A 17,391-nucleotide genomic window follows, 5' to 3' on the forward strand; every position below is an offset into this window, starting at 1 on the left:
TTATCATGTATTTTAATCTAATTTAATGTATTATTCATATTATTTTATTTAATTATCTAAATTCAATCTAATTTTAATTTATTATTCCTATTTTAATTTGACTTTATTTTTTTTCAGGGACAGTGCATATTAATAATCATTTCTGTAAATATGCCAGAATTAACCAAAGCTCGTTTTTGCGCGAGATCCTAATAATTGAGTACCAGTGCCATGTTCACTTTTAGTCGTAGTATTTACTGAACTACAGCCCTACTTTTATTTGTACTTCACCATCAGGATGAACTGGACAGAAATACAGTCGCCATAGTCTGACCTTTGACCTCAGAACGACTGAAATAACGACAATTTAAGCTGTAATAATCAAAACATCTCAATAAAAAGGCGCCTTCGCGATCGAGCGGCCCCGGGACCAAAAGCGCCGGCTGCGTCGCGTTCTTTGACTCACAAAGTCCTGTTGAATATCTGTGAAGTCCTTGCCGTACTTCTCCAGCGCCTCCTCGAACAGATTGGCCTCGGACGCGCTCCACTCCTCCATCTCGTCCCGGCACAGCACCGGGCCACCCTGGGGAACCAGCGAGGCGATGGCGCGGGTCATGTCGTAGCCAGCCGCGTGGAGGCTGTCCATGGCGTGGAACTGCGGAGAGGAAGCAGACTGAGGATACAAGGAGAGGAAGCACACTGAGGATACAAGGAGAGGAGGAAGCAGACTGAGGATACAAGGAGAGGAGGAAGCAGACTGAGGATACAAGGAGAGGTGGAAGCCGACTGAGGATACAAGGAGAGGTGGAAGCACACTGAGGATACAAGGAGAGGAGGAAGCAGACTGAGGATACAAGGAGAGGAGGAAGCAGACTGAGGATACAAGGAGAGGTGGAAGCCGACTGAGGATACAAGGAGAGGTGGAAGCAGACTGAGGATACAAGGAGAGGTGGAAGCCGACTGAGGATACAAGGAGAGGTGGAAGCCGACTGAGGATACAAGGAGAGGTGGAAGCAGACTGAGGATACAAGGAGAGGTGGAAGTCGACTGAGGATACAAGGAGAGGTGGAAGCCGACTGAGGATACAAGGAGAGGAAGCAGACTGAGGATATAAGGAGAGGAAGCAGACTGAGGATATAAGGAGAGGAAGCAGATTGAGGATACAAGGAGGAAGCAGACTGAGGATACAAGGAGGAGGAGGAAGCAGACGAGGATACACGGAGAGGAAGCAGTCTGAGGATACACGGAGAGGAAGCAGACTGAAGAGAGGAGGTGAAAAAACATGTTTCCGAGCTGCAGGTGGGCTTTACACACGCGAGGAACAGAGTTTAGGGCTCCCTCTATTGGCAGCATTTTGCATTTCTATTTTACAAACAAAGACGAGCAGATTGAAAATGTAGATTGCGAAATTCAGCAGCGAAAATTCTGTATAAAAACAATTTAAACATGTTTTTTGGTTGTTGTTTTTTTCCCAATTTGATAAAACTAAATATCTTCCATGGATAAAACCATACCAAGAATGAAAAGTATTCACACTTATACACCGTATTTTAAAGAAAAAAAGGGTAAAGTATTAAAAAGAAATCATTAAATCATACTTAACCCTTCGGGGTCTGGAGCTTTTTTGGCCGTTTTTGGGTACCTTCAATTTTGCCCTGATATACTACATTAAGAAATGTTTACCAGACCAATGTTGGGTATCTTTTTTTTCAGCACAACCTCACCAATATGATCTGTTAGTTAGTTTTTCACTTTGACATACTATTTCAACATACTGGACCTAAACACACACAGGAAACACAAAGTCTATCAAGAAAAATTATGTTTTTTTCATTGTAAAACCCTCAAACATGCTCAACCAAGCATTTAAAAAGGTTCAAACTGAACCACAAGGTGCAAATATGAACATATACAAGTATTCTTGTGATATATACAAGCAATAAACAACTATTTACAATAAAAAGTAGGTAAATCCTCAGGCGTTTTTTCTATTTGTGCTACTTCTCAAAACAGTTTCAGTCCAAAATGACAGAGAGCCACATCACAGGCCTTGCACTTCCATGTGAGTGATGTTCAGAAGGAACTCTAAACCAGGTCTAAACCAGGACTAAAGCAGGTCTAAACCAGGTCTAAACCAGGTCTAAACCAGGACTAAACCAGGTCTATACCAGGACTAAACTTGATCAACATGAAGTATGCCCCTCATTTTAATAATAATAATAATAATAACTTTTATTTATATAGCGCTTTTGCTTCACAACAACTATATTACTGACAATGAAATACATGAAATACTAAAACTCTCCAAAACTACTCAAAAACAGCATGATTCCTCTCGTTCGTTCTTCCTCTTTGACTAATTGTCATGTGACTAATGTTTACGTTCCTTGCGTGCGTCCTGAACATCCGGGTTAGCACAAGCACACGTTTTTTTCCGTTTCGTTTTATCACAAAAGACGACAAAGTTATTATAAGAAATGTAACGCGCGCAGAAAAGAGCGCATATTTTTCCGCAAATTTTTAATGGAATTGAAACGTTCATAACTTTGGTTTTATCTGGTGGATTTGAAAAAAACAAAAACTCAGACGTTGCTACGGGTCTACACTTCCGTATGACGTAGCCGTCTACGTTGCTTGGTTTTCATGCTACAGGGTCCTAAAGCCGACCATGTTTTCACACGCGCGGGCGTCGACCCCGAAGGGTTAAAGTAATGTAAATTAAATTGCATATAAAATAAAAATAAAATCTGATTGTGTTAGCCATTTTTAACATGAAAAACCAAGGGAATACTGCGATAATTACAGACAGTAAAGTCTGAATTATTTCTAACTGAAAAGACACGTTTCATTCTGAATTTCAGTTCCTTGCAGCACATATTTAAAGCACACCTGTTATGCAGTATTTGTATGCGTTATTTCCCTTTAAACATGCTCTCGAGTACCTTTACTTTGGCATTTCCTGTTTGGGAAGTGCGTTTAGGGCTCCTTCTACTGGCAGCGGAGGGAATTACATTTTTGAGACGTCGAAATTCAGAACAGAGTGTTTTTGACGCTCGGAGGGGAGAGGATTCATCAAACTAGCGTGAATGAAGCCAAATGCTACTCCAGGTGTGTTTTTGTCGAAGGAACCATGTGAGAACAATGTTTTCAGCCCCTTAAATTCAACCCTCTAAATTCACAATGCGAAAGGGGAAATAAATAAATCACAGCAAAGACTCAAGGCCTGAGCGATCGATTGTGCGGCGGAGGAGGAAAGAGCCCGTTTCCTTTTCCTTTGCAGTGGGCGAGATTTAGAGTCAGGGAGTCGAGGAGCCGGCGTTCTGACCCCGACGTGTTCCCGGCAACGTTTCCTGGTTGTTGCTAGATTGGCTCGGCCTTGGTTTGCTCAAAGATGTGCATTTCCATTTTCCGAACAAAGACGAGCATATTGAAAATGTAGACCGCAAAAAATCTGTTAAAAAAAAAAAAAAAAAAAAACACTAATTATCTTCCATAGATAAAACCATGAATGAATGTGAGAGTGAATGGCTGTCTGCAATGTCTATGTCTCTGTGTTGGCCACTGTCCAGGATGTACCCCGCCTAAGGCCCGAAGTCACTGGGATAGGCTCCAGTCACCCGTGACCCCGAAAGGGAACAAGCGGTAGAAAATGGATGGATGGATGGAGATAAAACCATACCATACTGTATTTTAAAGAACAAAAAAATCCTAAATAAAATATGAATCAATTACCGGTATTTTAAAAAATATAAACCAAAAAAATACAAAATTATATCTAAAGTAATGTAAATAAAATTAATTAATCTAAAATGAATACATAAAAATAAAATCTAATTGTGTTAGCCATCCTTTGTCTTTTTTTTTTTTTCCAAAGTCAATTACAAGTGTTCGTTTAGGTTTCTGTCGATTAATTGTGTAAAGAATGGGGAATAAAACGTGGTCTTCATCATACTCCTGTTCTTAATGCTTTTGTTTGTAATACTTATTGTACATAGTCATAAAAGAACAAACATGAAATTAAATATCTAAAAAAGGGATCGAGTGATGGATTTAACACCAAGAGAAACGCAAAATCTGCCCGTTTCAAACATGACAGCTTAAGAGTCAAGCATTTCTGAATTTCTGAATGACACGAGGACATCCGAAAGACTCTTTTTGATCCACGCTTAAATAGTTTCTTAGGAATGATTTGGTGTTAGTAACTACCCTATTCAACACTTTGCTTGTAATGAATTGGCTGAATATGGTTACTAGATTACATAATTATATCATACTGCATGTCAATAACTAACAAATTATTACTGAATCAGTCTTTGTTCATGTTTTATTGAGGATAATTAAGGTGTAGTTATTATAAAGTGTCTGAACACATGTAACTGTATCGCCACAATAACATTACAGTCGCTACAAACTTCATTTTCATGTTTTCTGCACTTCTTTCTGCAGCTCTGAACCTCTTGCGTTCCTCCCGTTCCTCCCGTTTCTCCTGAGCGCTCCCTGCAGGCCATCACAGTGCAGAGCAGCTCTGATCCTCCCGTGTTCCTCCTGTTACTCCTGAGCGCTCCCTGCAGGCCGTCACAGTGCAGAGCAGCTCTGATCCTCCCGTGTTCCTCCTGTTACTCCTGAGCGCTCCCTGCAGGCCATCACAGTGCAGAGCAGCTCTGATCCTCTCGTGTTCCTCCTGTTACTCCTGAGCGCTCCCTGCAGGCCATCACAGTGCAGAGCAGCTCTGATCCTCCCGTGTTCCTCCTGTTACTCCTGAGCGCTCCCTGCAGGCCATCACAGTGCAGAGCAGCTCTGATCCTCCTGTGTTCCTCCTGTTACTCCTGAGCGCTCCCTGCAGGCCATCACAGTGCAGAGCAGCTCTGATCCTCCTGTGTTCCTCCTGTTACTCCTGAGCGCTCCCTGCAGGCCGTCACAGTGCAGAGCAGCTCCGGGCTGTGGGAGGAGCTCAGGGGCCTCGTCCATGTTTTATAAATGAGGAGCAGCTCTGGGGCTCAACAGACCTAACCGGGCAAGACTAGCCACGAACCACCAGAGGGTGAAAGACATAGAAGAAACAAGAGTGTGGGAGCAGAAACGAGTGTGGAAGCAGAAACGAGTGTGGAAGCAGAAACGAGTGTGGAGGAAAAAAGTGGAGGAAACAAGTGTGGAAGCAGAAACGAGTGTGGAAGCAGAAACGAGTGTGCAAGCAGAAACGAAAGTGCAAGCAGAAACGAAAGTGCAAGCAGAAACGAGTGTGCAAGCAGAAACGAGTGTGCAAGCAGAAACGAGTGTGGAAGCAGAAACGAGTGTGGAGGAAAAATGTGTGGAAGCAGAAACGAGTGTGGAAGCAGAAACGAGTGTGCAAGCAGAAACGAGTGTGCAAGCAGAAACGAGTGTGCAAGCAGAAACGAGTGTGGAGGAAAAAAGTGGAGGAAACAAGTGTGGAAGCAGAAATGAGGGAGGAAGCAGAAATGAGGGAGGAAGCAGAAATGAGGGAGGAAGCAGAAATGAGGGAGGAAGCAGAAATGAGGGAGGAAGCAGAAATGAGGGAGGAAGCAGAGGAAGCAGAAATGAGAGAGGAAGCAGAAATGAGGGAGGAAGAAACAAGTGTGGAAGCAGAAACAAGTGTGGAAGCAAAAACAAGTGTGGGAGCAGAAACGAGTGTGCAAGCAGAAACGAGTGTGGAGGAAAAAAGTGGAGGAAACAAGTGTGGAAGCAGAAACGAGTGTGGAAGCAGAAACGAGTGTGGAAGCAGAAACGAGTGTGGAAGCAGAAACGAGTGTGGAAGCAGAAACGAGTGTGGAAGCAGAAACGAGTGTGGAGGAAAAAAAGTGGAGGAAACAAGTGTGGAAGCAGAAACAAGTGTGGAAGCAGAAATCAGGGAGGAAGCAGAAATGAGGGAGGAAGCAGAAATGAGGGAGGAAGCAGAAATGAGGGAGGAAGCAGAGGAAGCAGAAATGAGCGAGGAAGCAGAAATGAGGGAGGAAGAAACAAGTGTGGAAGCAGAAACAAGTGTGGAAGCAGAAACGAGTGTGGAAACGGAAACAAGTGTGGAAACGGAAACAAGTGTGGAAACGGAAACAAGTGTGGAAACGGAAACAAGTGTGGAAACGGAAACAAGTGTAACAAGTGTGGAAGCGGAAACAAGTGTGGAAGCGGAAACAAGTGTGGAAGCGGAAACAAGTGTGGAAGCAGAAATGAGGGAGGAAGAAACAAAGTGTGGAAGAAGATGCTGGTTTCACAGAGAAACACTAATGCTCATGTTATTGGTGAAACTACAAAAGCCTGTGTCGTTTCCCTGTTTCTCTTTAAGTAGGAGATGCAGTTCTGTGAGTGGCCACTAGTCACACGCACGTAAACGTAGACGGTTCCTCTTACGTAGACGGTTCTTTTAAAACGGACGGTTCTTTTAAAACGGACGGTTCTTTTAAAACGGACGGTTCTTTTAACACGGACGGTTCTTTTAACACGGACGGTTCTTTTAACGTGGACGGTTCTTTTAACGTGGACGGTTCTTTTAACGTGGACGGTTCTTTTAACGTGGACGGTTCTTTTAACGTGGGCGGTTCTTTTAACGTGGACGGTCCCTCTTACGTAGATGGTTCTTACCAGAGTGATGTCTCTGGAGGCGGCGGCCGCGCTCATGTGCAGACTGGGCTGTCGGACCGAGCTGCTGCAGTCCAGAGCTCGAGCGAACGTTCCCACAGACCTGAGGAGAAAGAAAGCGCGTTTAAAGCTGGGGTACCTCAACTTACCCTTGAGGACATAGCAAAACCCTCACTATCTGAACTAAAGTACTAAAGTGTTTTTATCCATCGCAAACCTAGAAGAAAGAGCCGTAGACGTGGCTACGGTTTCCATGGTTTGGTGTGGAAGCGTCCCGGACAGTTTGAGGGGTCTGGAGCGGCCCACGTGGGGTACGCCGGCCCAGGGAGAAACGGGCCAACAGAAATGCTTCTCACTAAACACTGGATCTTCTAAGGGAACTGATATGTTGGCAGGACAAAGCTGGCACACGTTGGCATCAGCTGTTCGGCGCCCGCGTGAAGATAGAAACATGGTCTTTCGCGCCAATGCATTACGTAAGCATGTTAAAACGCGGCATTACCGAGATGAAATTTACGAACAAACTATATAATTCAAGTAGGATTTTAGATTTTATTCGTACAGAAAATACATAATCTGTTTGCTACGTGAGAAACTGAGGTTGCCAGATCCACCGTCCGGCTCTGCGGAGAGGCGAGCGACTTACCGGGCCACGACTAAAAACTGGTCGATCTGTTTCTCCGTGAGTGTGCTGTTGGGGTCCCAAATCTTCTCCTCCATTTTGGAAAGGTCCCGCCCGTCTTCCTCCTCTGCGGAAAACATGTGTTCAGAACCACTTTCTACAGCTGTGCGCAGTTGGTCTACGGTGGGACGCCGCGGCATCGTTGAGGTCACGTGGTCCACCAAGACGCCGTCGACCAATTAATCAAAAGAGTCGGAAAGAAAGGCGCGACGTGAGATTGGCATGGATTTTAAGAGTACCATATTTTCCAGAGTATAAGTCGCACCAGCCAAAAAAAATGCATAATAGAGAAGAAAAAACATAAATAAGTCGCACTGGAGTATAAGATGCATTTTTTGGGGGAAATTTATTTGATAAAATCCAAGATGCTAACGCTAACACCTTCAGCTACATGACGCTACATGACGTATGCTAACACTAACACCTTCAGCTACATGAGGCACAGACAGAACTGTGGTAAGTGTCTGGTATGTTAACGTAACATATGAACAGTTATTCAGATAACTATAGCATAAAGAACATGCTAACAAGTTTAGCAAAGCATCAGTTTTACCCCAAATCACTAAATCCATTGAATTCTTCTTCCTCTGTGTCACTTCTAAACTCCAGAGGAAGAGCAGATTCTTCTTCTGCGTCGCTTAGAGCCTAGAGCGCCCTCTTGTGGTTGTCATGTGAAAATAACGAACAAAATGATATAATAATGTGTTAATAATATCACATATAAGTCACTGTGGAGTATAAGTCGCACCCCGGACAAACTATGAAAAAAGGTGCCTCTTATAGTCCGGAAAATCATCAAGTTTTCTCAGCCTTTTAACAAATAAATGTGCTGTTCACTAGTTTTACCCTTAAAAAGTTGATTGAGTTCCTGGATTTTTGTTGAATACATTATCGTGTTAAGAGCCCCTTTCGACCGAGGGGGGAGAAAGAGAAAGAAAGAGAAAGAGTCTCTCTCTCTCTCTGTGTGGCTTTAATTAGAAAGCTCAGTGTCCCGCGGAGCCCTGATTGCAGTTCCACGGATTATCCCGCCCGCTAAGAATAGAATTTTTGGCAGAACATGTGCGCGCCTGAATTTGGCATTTAGAAATTTGTTAAAACTGGGAGAAATTATTTGGAAAACCTGTCAGTCGGTCTATATTACGGGACGAGGATTTAGGAGCTAACCAGGACTACACCAGGATTAAACCAAGGCTCAAACAGGTGTAAAGTAGGAAGTTAAGTTTTTGAAGCCAAATTAGGTATTTTCTTCTCAGCTTATTCCTTAAAATGAAAGATTGAAAAAGCACTTTACGTTTAGGTTTACTTTTTATGTCACTGCGTCTACGATCAATCCGTCAAACATGTAAACACAAACACCTCGGACTGACAGCAGAAGAGCTCAGCCGCAAAGAGTTAGCATGTCGCGCTTGGCTCCGCTAACATCAGAGGAGTAGTAGTTGTGTGGCAATCAAGCCGGATAAAAACAGGTGTAGGACAAATGCAGACTAGGATTTAACTAGAACTAAACCAGGATTAACCCGTGGCTGAACCAGGAATGGACCTCAACAGAGCTTAACCAGGTCTAAACCAGGTCTGGACCAGGACTAAACAGAGACTAAACCACGGCAGGTCTAAACTGGAGTTAAATCAGCTCTAGACAAGGATTCAAACAAGTCTAAAAAGGGTCTAAACGTCTCTTTCAGAGCTGCTGGTGTCAGGATTCTACCGTGTTCAGTCCACATTTACATACAGTCTGTGATATCTGTGCAGACACTTTTGTTCGGTCTTCACATAATGTAAAAAAAGATCCACAGTTGCCTAGAAACTGTACACGATATCTTTACAGGCAGTGGAAGAATGAAACGACACTTGGACGGGAACGTGACCGACCGACAAGGTCAAAGGTACCAGGCACAAAGTATGGCAGCGCAGCAAAAGTAACTTAAGAGTTGTGTTGTACGTCCATTTTATGTCTTTTTAATGCTAGTTGTGTGACACATTTGAATAAGCAATCCATAAAAGTGTCATAAACAAGTGAAAACCTAATATTTCTTGACTTTAAATTACTATTTCTAGCCGTGTTGCGTGTGAGAAGCTAAATGTAGTGAATGAGGTGTTATTTAAAGGACAAATATTACGTATTATTTGTATTGTTATTGGCATTTAAACATGCTCTGGAGTATATTTACTTTGGTATTTCATGTTTAGATCCAATAAAAATAATAATATAACTTTAGCACAGCCTTGAGAGACGCCAGAGTAACTGAGCTTTGGCTCCATCTACAGGCTGCAGAGGGGATTACACGACCTATCAACAGTTCTCTAATGCAGCTGCTCGCCGAGTTCCTGGTTAAAGCCACACGGTTGCGATGAATGTGATTTCATGGTAGAAATGCGCAGGAGAGAGTCTGTAGATGATTTATGGGGTTAAAAACAGCAGAAGATTATTCTCAGATGTAGAAAACGTCAGTTATCGAGGAGATTCAGAACGGAACATTATTGACGGTCGGAGGGGAGAGGACTTCCTCACCTGGAGTCATCAAACTAGCGTGAATTAAGCTGTTTCTGATTTGGGGAACAATGTTAGAGCAGGTTTAAAAGCTCAAAAAAGTAAATTTAGACTAATTTATGTCGATGAGTGTTTTTTCTTAATGTACGCCTTAAGGTTTAATGATCATTTTTTAAATTATTATTATGAATAAGAAAGAGAAAAAAGGAACTGGTGATATAGTCCCAACAAAGCAAGACTATGCTAACATTTTCAAATCTATATTCAATTTTTGAATTTTTAAAATTCAAGTTTTTACGATGATTTATGCTTCAAACTAAAAATATATACCGTATTTTCCGGACTATAAGTTACACCTTTTTGGCCGGGCTTATACTTATATTTATACTTATACACTCCTGAACGACTTATATGTGATATTATTTGTTATTTTCACCCTTGCAACCACATTTCATACTCCAGTGCGACTTATGTTTTTTTTTTTTCTCTATTATGCATCTTTTGGCTGGTGCGACTTATACTCCGGAAAACACGGTAAACAACGCGATATATAATGCACCGCAAAGACAGTTAATCAATAACCTTTAGCTAAAGCCACCAATGAATCCATTTCACACACGATACGGCGCCACGGCGGTACAAACATGTGGCTTTGGGTCGCCGTTTACAAAAAAGGCCAAAAGTTTCCACATAAAGGTGAATAGTTTACAGACGTCACCGCAAAACTCTCACAGCCGCAGCGTGGATTAAAACGGGGCCCGAAGGGACAACTGTTCTCTGCAGTGTTAACCGCCGCGGCGCCGCACGTTCGGGGGGGGTTCACAGTACCTTCTTGGAGCATGTCGGTGACGTCGGCCTGGTACTTGTTGCCCACTCGGATCTCGCCTTTGTCGGCCAATAGCGTCTTCTGCTGAGGGTCGTACACCAGTGAGTAGAAGAAGGCGTCCTGGGGGAAGACACGGGTCAGAGCGTCCACTGTTCAGCGCGCTCGCAGTCTTTCAGCGTTTCTGAGGCTAATCTATCGCCATGGAGACAAGCGGGCCACGCATCGGGCAGGAGTATTTGTCCAGCAACAACTGTATATGATTAAACGCGGGATGGGTTTGATATTGCACTGCGGAACGTTCCGGGCACAGCAATAACGTCCTCACAAAGTTAAATGGTGCATCTTTAAGACATGTTAAGACTTGAGCTGGTTTGTTCAGGTTTAGTTAGTTTTAGCGGTTGCTGGATTGTTTTTAGGTGTTAGTTTAGGACCTGGTTGAGACATAGTTAACGCCTGTGTTAGTCCAGGTCAAAACCAGGTCCAGAGAAGGACTAAACCTAGACCAGGACTAAACCAAGTCTAGATCAAGACTAAACAAGGACTAAACCAAGTGTACACCAAGACTAAACCAAGTGTAGATCAAGACTAAACAAGGACTAAACCAGGTCTAGATCAAGACTAAACAAGGACTGAACCAAGTCTAGACCAAGACTAAACAAGGACTAAACCAGGTCTAGATCAAGACTAGACAAGGACTAAACCAGGTCTAGATCAAGACTAAACAAGGACTAAACCAGGTCTAGACCAAGACTAAACAAGGACTAAACCAAGTGTAGATCAAGACTAAACAAGGACTAAACCAAGTGTAGTTCAAGACTAAACAAGGACTAAACCAAGTGTAGATCAAGACTAAACAAGGACTAAACCAAGTGTAGTTCAAGACTAATCAAGGACGAAACCAAGTTTATGGGTGTGTTCATGATTTTTATTTGGGGGGGGGGGGTGTTTCTTAAAGTGCCCCCTACAGGTCGGACTCCTCATTGAACTAAAATGCAGTTAAAATCAATATATTTAGAAATGTCACCACCGAATAGGTCATTTTTCAAGTTTATAATTTCACTTCCTGTTTGTAATTGATGACATCACACTAGGAAATGTCCCAGCAAACACTGGGCCAAAACTCATGTCAATGTTTTTAATTTGACAAATCAAAATATTTGTATAGACTTTATTTTGTTGAATTAATTACATCTGTGTGTAAATTCTGCATAAACCTTTAATGGAATGAGTGTCCCTGGTGTGATGTCTCTTCCTGTCATTTTCTACAGCTTTTTCAACGTTTTCTCCACAAATACCTGCTCGATTGGTGTAAAACTATAATTTATATGTACAACAGGTACAAATACACCAAATAATGTCCAATTAGAAAATTGTAAAAACCTGTCATGAGCCTATTTCAGTCGTGAGGTGGACTTAGTTTAGTCCCGTTCGAGTCCAGGATTAGTCCAAATGTGTAAATGCACCGTATGTGGGGCTAAACCAGGCTCAAACCAGGTCCACACTAACTACATGACAACATAAAAATAAAGACTATACAGGTTTTGACTAGTCCCGGAATTGTAACGTCCTAATCTGTACTTTGAAGATTTGATAAAAAAGGGAATTCGCAACAATTGTAAAGTTTTTAAACCGTGGCAGAGAAAGACAGTCAAATTCAAATTGTTAATTGGTTCCAGCTTCAACTCTCGTTCAGTCCTGGTTTAGTTTGAGTTAATATTTGGTTCAGACCTCGTTCCAGCGTTTCACGGTTCAATTTGTGGATGAATCCGGGCTATAAACTGGTTAAAAAACTAGATCTAGCCATGATTTTAATTGCAATTTAAAAAAAGACAAGCTGGAAAAGGCAAAAGCGGGTGAAGTTAAGTCTCTCGCCTCCTCATTACCGGACGCACAATTCTAGGTCAACATCCTCAATAATTCAGCGAGAAACAGAAAACTTTCAGACTCCGAAGTCCAGATATGACCAATCACAGAAGAGTGCATCAAAAAACATCTTATAAAAAGTAGAGCTTGGTATCTTCACTTTTCTGTTGATTAATAGTCACTTTTTCTTAATTTGAGCTTGGATTGCCTATTTTATCTATATCTAAAGCACAGAATAAACAATTATTTTTCACCTTTCTGTAGTTCCTTAAAGTTTTTTGTGGTTTTTTTATACCTTTAACAGTATTAAATCTAATTTAAAAATAGCGCTTTATACAGAATGAAAGCCATGAATTAAGATTTCCAACTGTTATCGTGACTCTAAAAATCACTGTAGTCATATTTTGATTGGGCTTTTGGACTATACAGAATCTAAAAAACACAAAACAATCTTTTATCACAAAAACAGTGGCATTATTAAACCAAAATGTGAAAAAAGAATGATCAGTATAGCACTACTATCTATACTATAAAACCTCAGTGTGCAATAGAAAGGACCATTTGACGAGTCGATTAATTGGAAAAACTATATAAAAATCTCTATCCATGTGTGCTTACAGTTCTAAAATGGAGGCTGGAGGTCGGTTATTGTAGCTTATCATAGAAATGTCTCACCTCTCGTTCCAAATACGACTTCAAGGCTTCTGTTTCGTTGAGGAGAGTCACGCAGCACTTCCCTCTGCAAAAGAAAATGATCACGTTTTCAGCTTCGAGGGCCAATCAAAAGTACTAGTATTTTTGTTTTCTAAGTAGTGACGGCAGCGGCGCTCGGGAACACGTGGGTTTGAAAACACGGGAGGATCAATTGTGCGTCATCATTTACAGAGATCGGTCTCCAGGCAACAACAACCAGAACGTTGGGAAGAATCTTGAAATTTGTAACATATTCCTTTACTTTTTGAAAATACAACATATGATAAAAGCTTTTTGTTTTGTTTCACTGTTTGTTCTGTATTTATTTATTAGATAAAAAGAAAACCTTTGATGAAAAATTAAAGAAAAATAGCAAATACTCACTATAAGAGCTGTGTTTTCTATTTTCAAATGACGACTACAGTTTTACAGTTAAAGAAATAAAAAAGTCATTTAAATCAGAATCAATTAAAGGCGGTATGGACGATTTTTCGGTGATTTGAGAACGCAGGTGGAAGTGCGCATGCGCACTCCCCCGTGCGGACCGATACAACACACATGTGCGTTTGTTTATTAGCGCAACGGAGCGCATCGCATCTCTCGTCTCCCGTAGATTTCTGTCCACTTCTGAGTCAGCTCGAACTGTCTTTTTCCATCTTCATTTTGCCCCGTACACTGAGGGAACTATATTATGATAGATCCATGCGCTTAGGCACGTGGAAACGTGGGGACGAGCCTGACGCGGCTGCAGGTGAGCGGTAGGTGCGTTTTATGATTGATACGTGGCAGGACAAATGATTTATCCACGCCACGAGGAAATATGATTAAAAAAAAATTGCTGAAAAAAATCGTCCATACCACCTTTAAGGGAAGAAAATATATATATAAATAAAAAGATGATTTGTGTACAAGTGCATAATTATTAAACAAATGTATAACATTTATGTAAAAATATAAAATGTTCATGTTTTACGATTGATGTATGAATATGATGCGTACGTTTTGTACAATTAGCCGCTAGTTTTTCCCCCACGTTTTGAACCCTGCGGCCTGTACAACGATGCGGCTAATTTATAAATTTTTTACGGGCAAACAGCCTCTAGGGGCGCTCTTGCAGGAGGTAAAAGAGTTTGACACGCTGAAGACGACGACTCCGGTGGAAGCGCCGGGGCAGAGCCAGACGTGGAGAAGGACACAGGGAAAATCAAGAAACTGCTGCGTGTTTTTTTTCTTTTTCGTTTTTTTTACAATCCCTCTAATATTTAGTTCAACTAGGAACTGAATTTAGATCATATTGTGACCAGAATAATCGAAACGCCAAAACAAACTTTATTTTGACATCTCTTTGTCCCTCATAACCTATAAAGAAAAATCAACTTATCCCCAACTTTACCCTTTCAACGACATCCTTTTCTGTTCCTAAATGACCACTTTGGTTTGTCTGGCTGCATTAGTCCAGTCACTTTAATTCATTCCCTGATTTATTAGTATTTATGAGTCGATTAGAGCCGTCTTTGGAGCCGCGGAGGCCAATAACGAGCTTGATAAACTCTGACAACCTGCGTGACCTTCGGGCGCGCCGCTTAAATCTCAATTAGCCCCGACCTCGTCCTACACAAACAAACCGCGTAGGTGCATTTTTTTTGAAGATCGCCGGATGTCGTCGGCCCCTCCTGAAATGTCAATGATAATGCGGTAATGATTAGTTTGTTCACGGGCGCAGTTCTGATGAAAAGAACTAAAAAGGATTATGAGCGGAGATGAAGCCGTGTCGACATTTACGGCACCGAGAGAAGATTATATAACTGCGACTTTTTGCATCTCCACGGAGACGAGCCGGCGACGCCAAAGCAAGTAAGCAAGTATTTTCTTACAATAAAAATGTCTTAATCGAATGGATGCGAGATGGATTTGTTTGTTCAATACTGCGCTATCATCCAGGGAAAGCGATGACATCTCCATGGAAACGAGCAGGTGCACCTTTAAAAGGGGCGCTTACAAATGTTTTAATGTCATAAAATTGTAATGTCTTTCTGGTCAAAATTTGACCACGGTGCGCTGTCCGCTTCTTATTGTAGAATGTTGTATTCTCCGCGAAGCAGGAAGTGTGCCGCTAGCACGCTAATGTGTGTTAGCTCTGGGCTCTGAAAGGTGTCAAAAGTGCTAATAAACTCATCTTAGTGAGTGAGGAAAATCTTTAGACCTCTGCAAACGGTTTGAAAAAGTTATAAATAAAAATAGCAACAAGGAGCAAGTTTATTTAGACCGTTATAACCTTGGATGCTGTTGTTTTGGAGCCTTTCTGACCCAAGACCCAACTACTTTGTGCAGCTCCAGCAGTAATTCTGGGACTAAACCAAGAAGAAACAAGGGCTAAAGGAGAGCTAAAGGAGAGCTGAACCCGGACAAACCCAGGACAAAAACAGGTCCAAACCGGGGCAAAACGGGACTAAAACAAGCCAAAAACCGGATTCGCCCAGGACTCGACCCAATCTTTTTACAATATTTGAGAGCAGGAAAATGTACTTTCTACACGTTTATGTTGACATGAGGGTCTGTGAGGGTCTGTAGTACCTGATGTGTGACTGCGAGGGTCTGTGAGAGTCTGTGAGAGTCTGTGAGGGTCTGCAGTACCTGATGTGCGAGTACGTGTGAGTGTCTGTAAGGGGTCTGTGAGGGGTCCGTGTGTGTCTGTGGGGGGTCCGTGTGTGTGTGGGGGGTCCGTGTGTGTCTGTGGGGGTCCGTGTGTGTCTGTGTGTGTCTGTGGGGGTCTGTGTGTATCTGTGGGGGTCTGTGTGTGTCTGTGTGTATCTGTGGGGGTCTGTGTGTGTCTGTGGGGGTCTGTGTGTGTCTGTGGGGGTCTGTGTGTGTCTGTGGGGGTCTGTGGGGGTCTGTGGGGGTCTGTGTGTGTCTGTGGGGGTCTGTGTGTGTCTGTGGGGGTCTGTGTGTCTGTGGGGGTCTGTGTGTGTCGGTGGGGGTTTGTGTGTGTCTGTGGGGGTCTGTGTGTGTCTGTGGGGGTCTGTGTGTGTCTGTGGGGGTCTGTGTGTGTCTGTGGGGGTCTGTGTGTGTCTGTGGGGGGTCTGTAGTACCTGATGTGTGTCGCGGGCAGAGACTCGAGCTGTCTGGACAGGAACAGCTCTCTGTGCCGGAGCTGGTGCTTCTGTTTCTCTGGGAGCTCCGACATCTCTGTGTTCTCCATCTCCTCCTCCATCTCCCCTGGGTCAAACGCAAGACATGGTTTATTTAAAAAGGAGAAATCAACATAGTACTGCAGTTTATGTTATGGTTATATTAAGAGAGTGATGTTGTAACATGTGAGCCTACTGGTTTAAAGGACACGGAATATGCTCAATTGAGCTTTTAACCCTGTTCTAACATTGTTCACTCATCAGAAACATTGCTGCATTTAGCTTCATTCATTCTTTATTTTCTTTCCCAAAATAAATCATAAATACAAAAATCAGAACAGACATTCATTTAGCTTCATCCACACTAGTTTGGTGAATCCTGGTTAAAGTCCTCTCCCTCCGAGCATCAAAAACACTCCCGTTCTGAATCTCCTGGATAACTGACATTTTCTCGACCCGTGAGGCGGCTCGGAGAATATTTTGAACTCCAGCAGGAAGCACAAGCATTTGACACTGTAGAAGAAGACATCAGAGGACACTGTGGTCACTGTATTTAAAGCTTCAAAACGCTGTGTTCTATTACAATCAGACTCATATTCACAGAGAACTGAGTCTAATTAGACTTGTGGCACAGCAGACCTCTAACTGGACCAGGACCAGGACCAGGACCAGACTAGTACCTAGACCAGGACTAGACCAGGACTAGACCAGGCAGGAGATGTGCCCAGAACTTTATTTCAAAAGTATAAAAAAAATAATAATAATAATATTATATATATATATATATATATATATATATATATATATATTTATTAATACTAAAAAACAAACAAAATGTGATCTTTCCAGAGCAGTATTATTTTGTGTTGAAAATTGTACACTATCGTTTTTAAAAAAGAGCATTTTTTAAACATCATTACGGTAACATCGAAATTGGTATCGAGCCCGTTCCCTCGCATCGACATCGAGTCTGAAATGTGCGCGTCATGGCAACCGTAGCACCGACACGCCTCCACTCACAGATCGAGTTCAAGTCTGTAAAGCTTCATCATCGAGGACACGGACAGACAGTGTTTGATTCAAGAAAAAAAGGAAAATCTACAAATAATACCTCCAATTAAATGAATTATACTTTTTCGTT

The 17,391-nt window shown here is 42.3% G+C and overlaps 1 protein-coding gene across 1 annotated transcript in view; it reads right to left on the reverse strand.

The window, feature by feature from the left end:
* The window catches only part of mta1 (metastasis associated 1), a 64,506-nt gene that overhangs the window by 12,055 nt on the left and 35,060 nt on the right, over positions 1 to 17,391 (reverse strand). The window contains exons 4-9 of the mRNA XM_072458325.1: positions 16,212 to 16,338; positions 13,105 to 13,168; positions 10,569 to 10,686; positions 7,217 to 7,319; positions 6,574 to 6,673; positions 446 to 634 (exon numbers count right to left, since the gene is read on the reverse strand). Coding sequence (XP_072314426.1) covers positions 446 to 634; positions 6,574 to 6,673; positions 7,217 to 7,319; positions 10,569 to 10,686; positions 13,105 to 13,168; positions 16,212 to 16,338 — 701 coding nt within the window. The remainder of the gene's footprint in view (positions 1 to 445; positions 635 to 6,573; positions 6,674 to 7,216; positions 7,320 to 10,568; positions 10,687 to 13,104; positions 13,169 to 16,211; positions 16,339 to 17,391) is intronic.

The sequence above is a fragment of the Eucyclogobius newberryi genome, unplaced genomic scaffold, assembly GCF_026437365.1.
Source record: "Eucyclogobius newberryi isolate DKJ021-1_F unplaced genomic scaffold, fEucNew1.0.hap1 SCAF_21, whole genome shotgun sequence".
In the NCBI taxonomy this organism is placed as follows: Eukaryota; Metazoa; Chordata; class Actinopteri; order Gobiiformes; family Gobiidae; genus Eucyclogobius; species Eucyclogobius newberryi.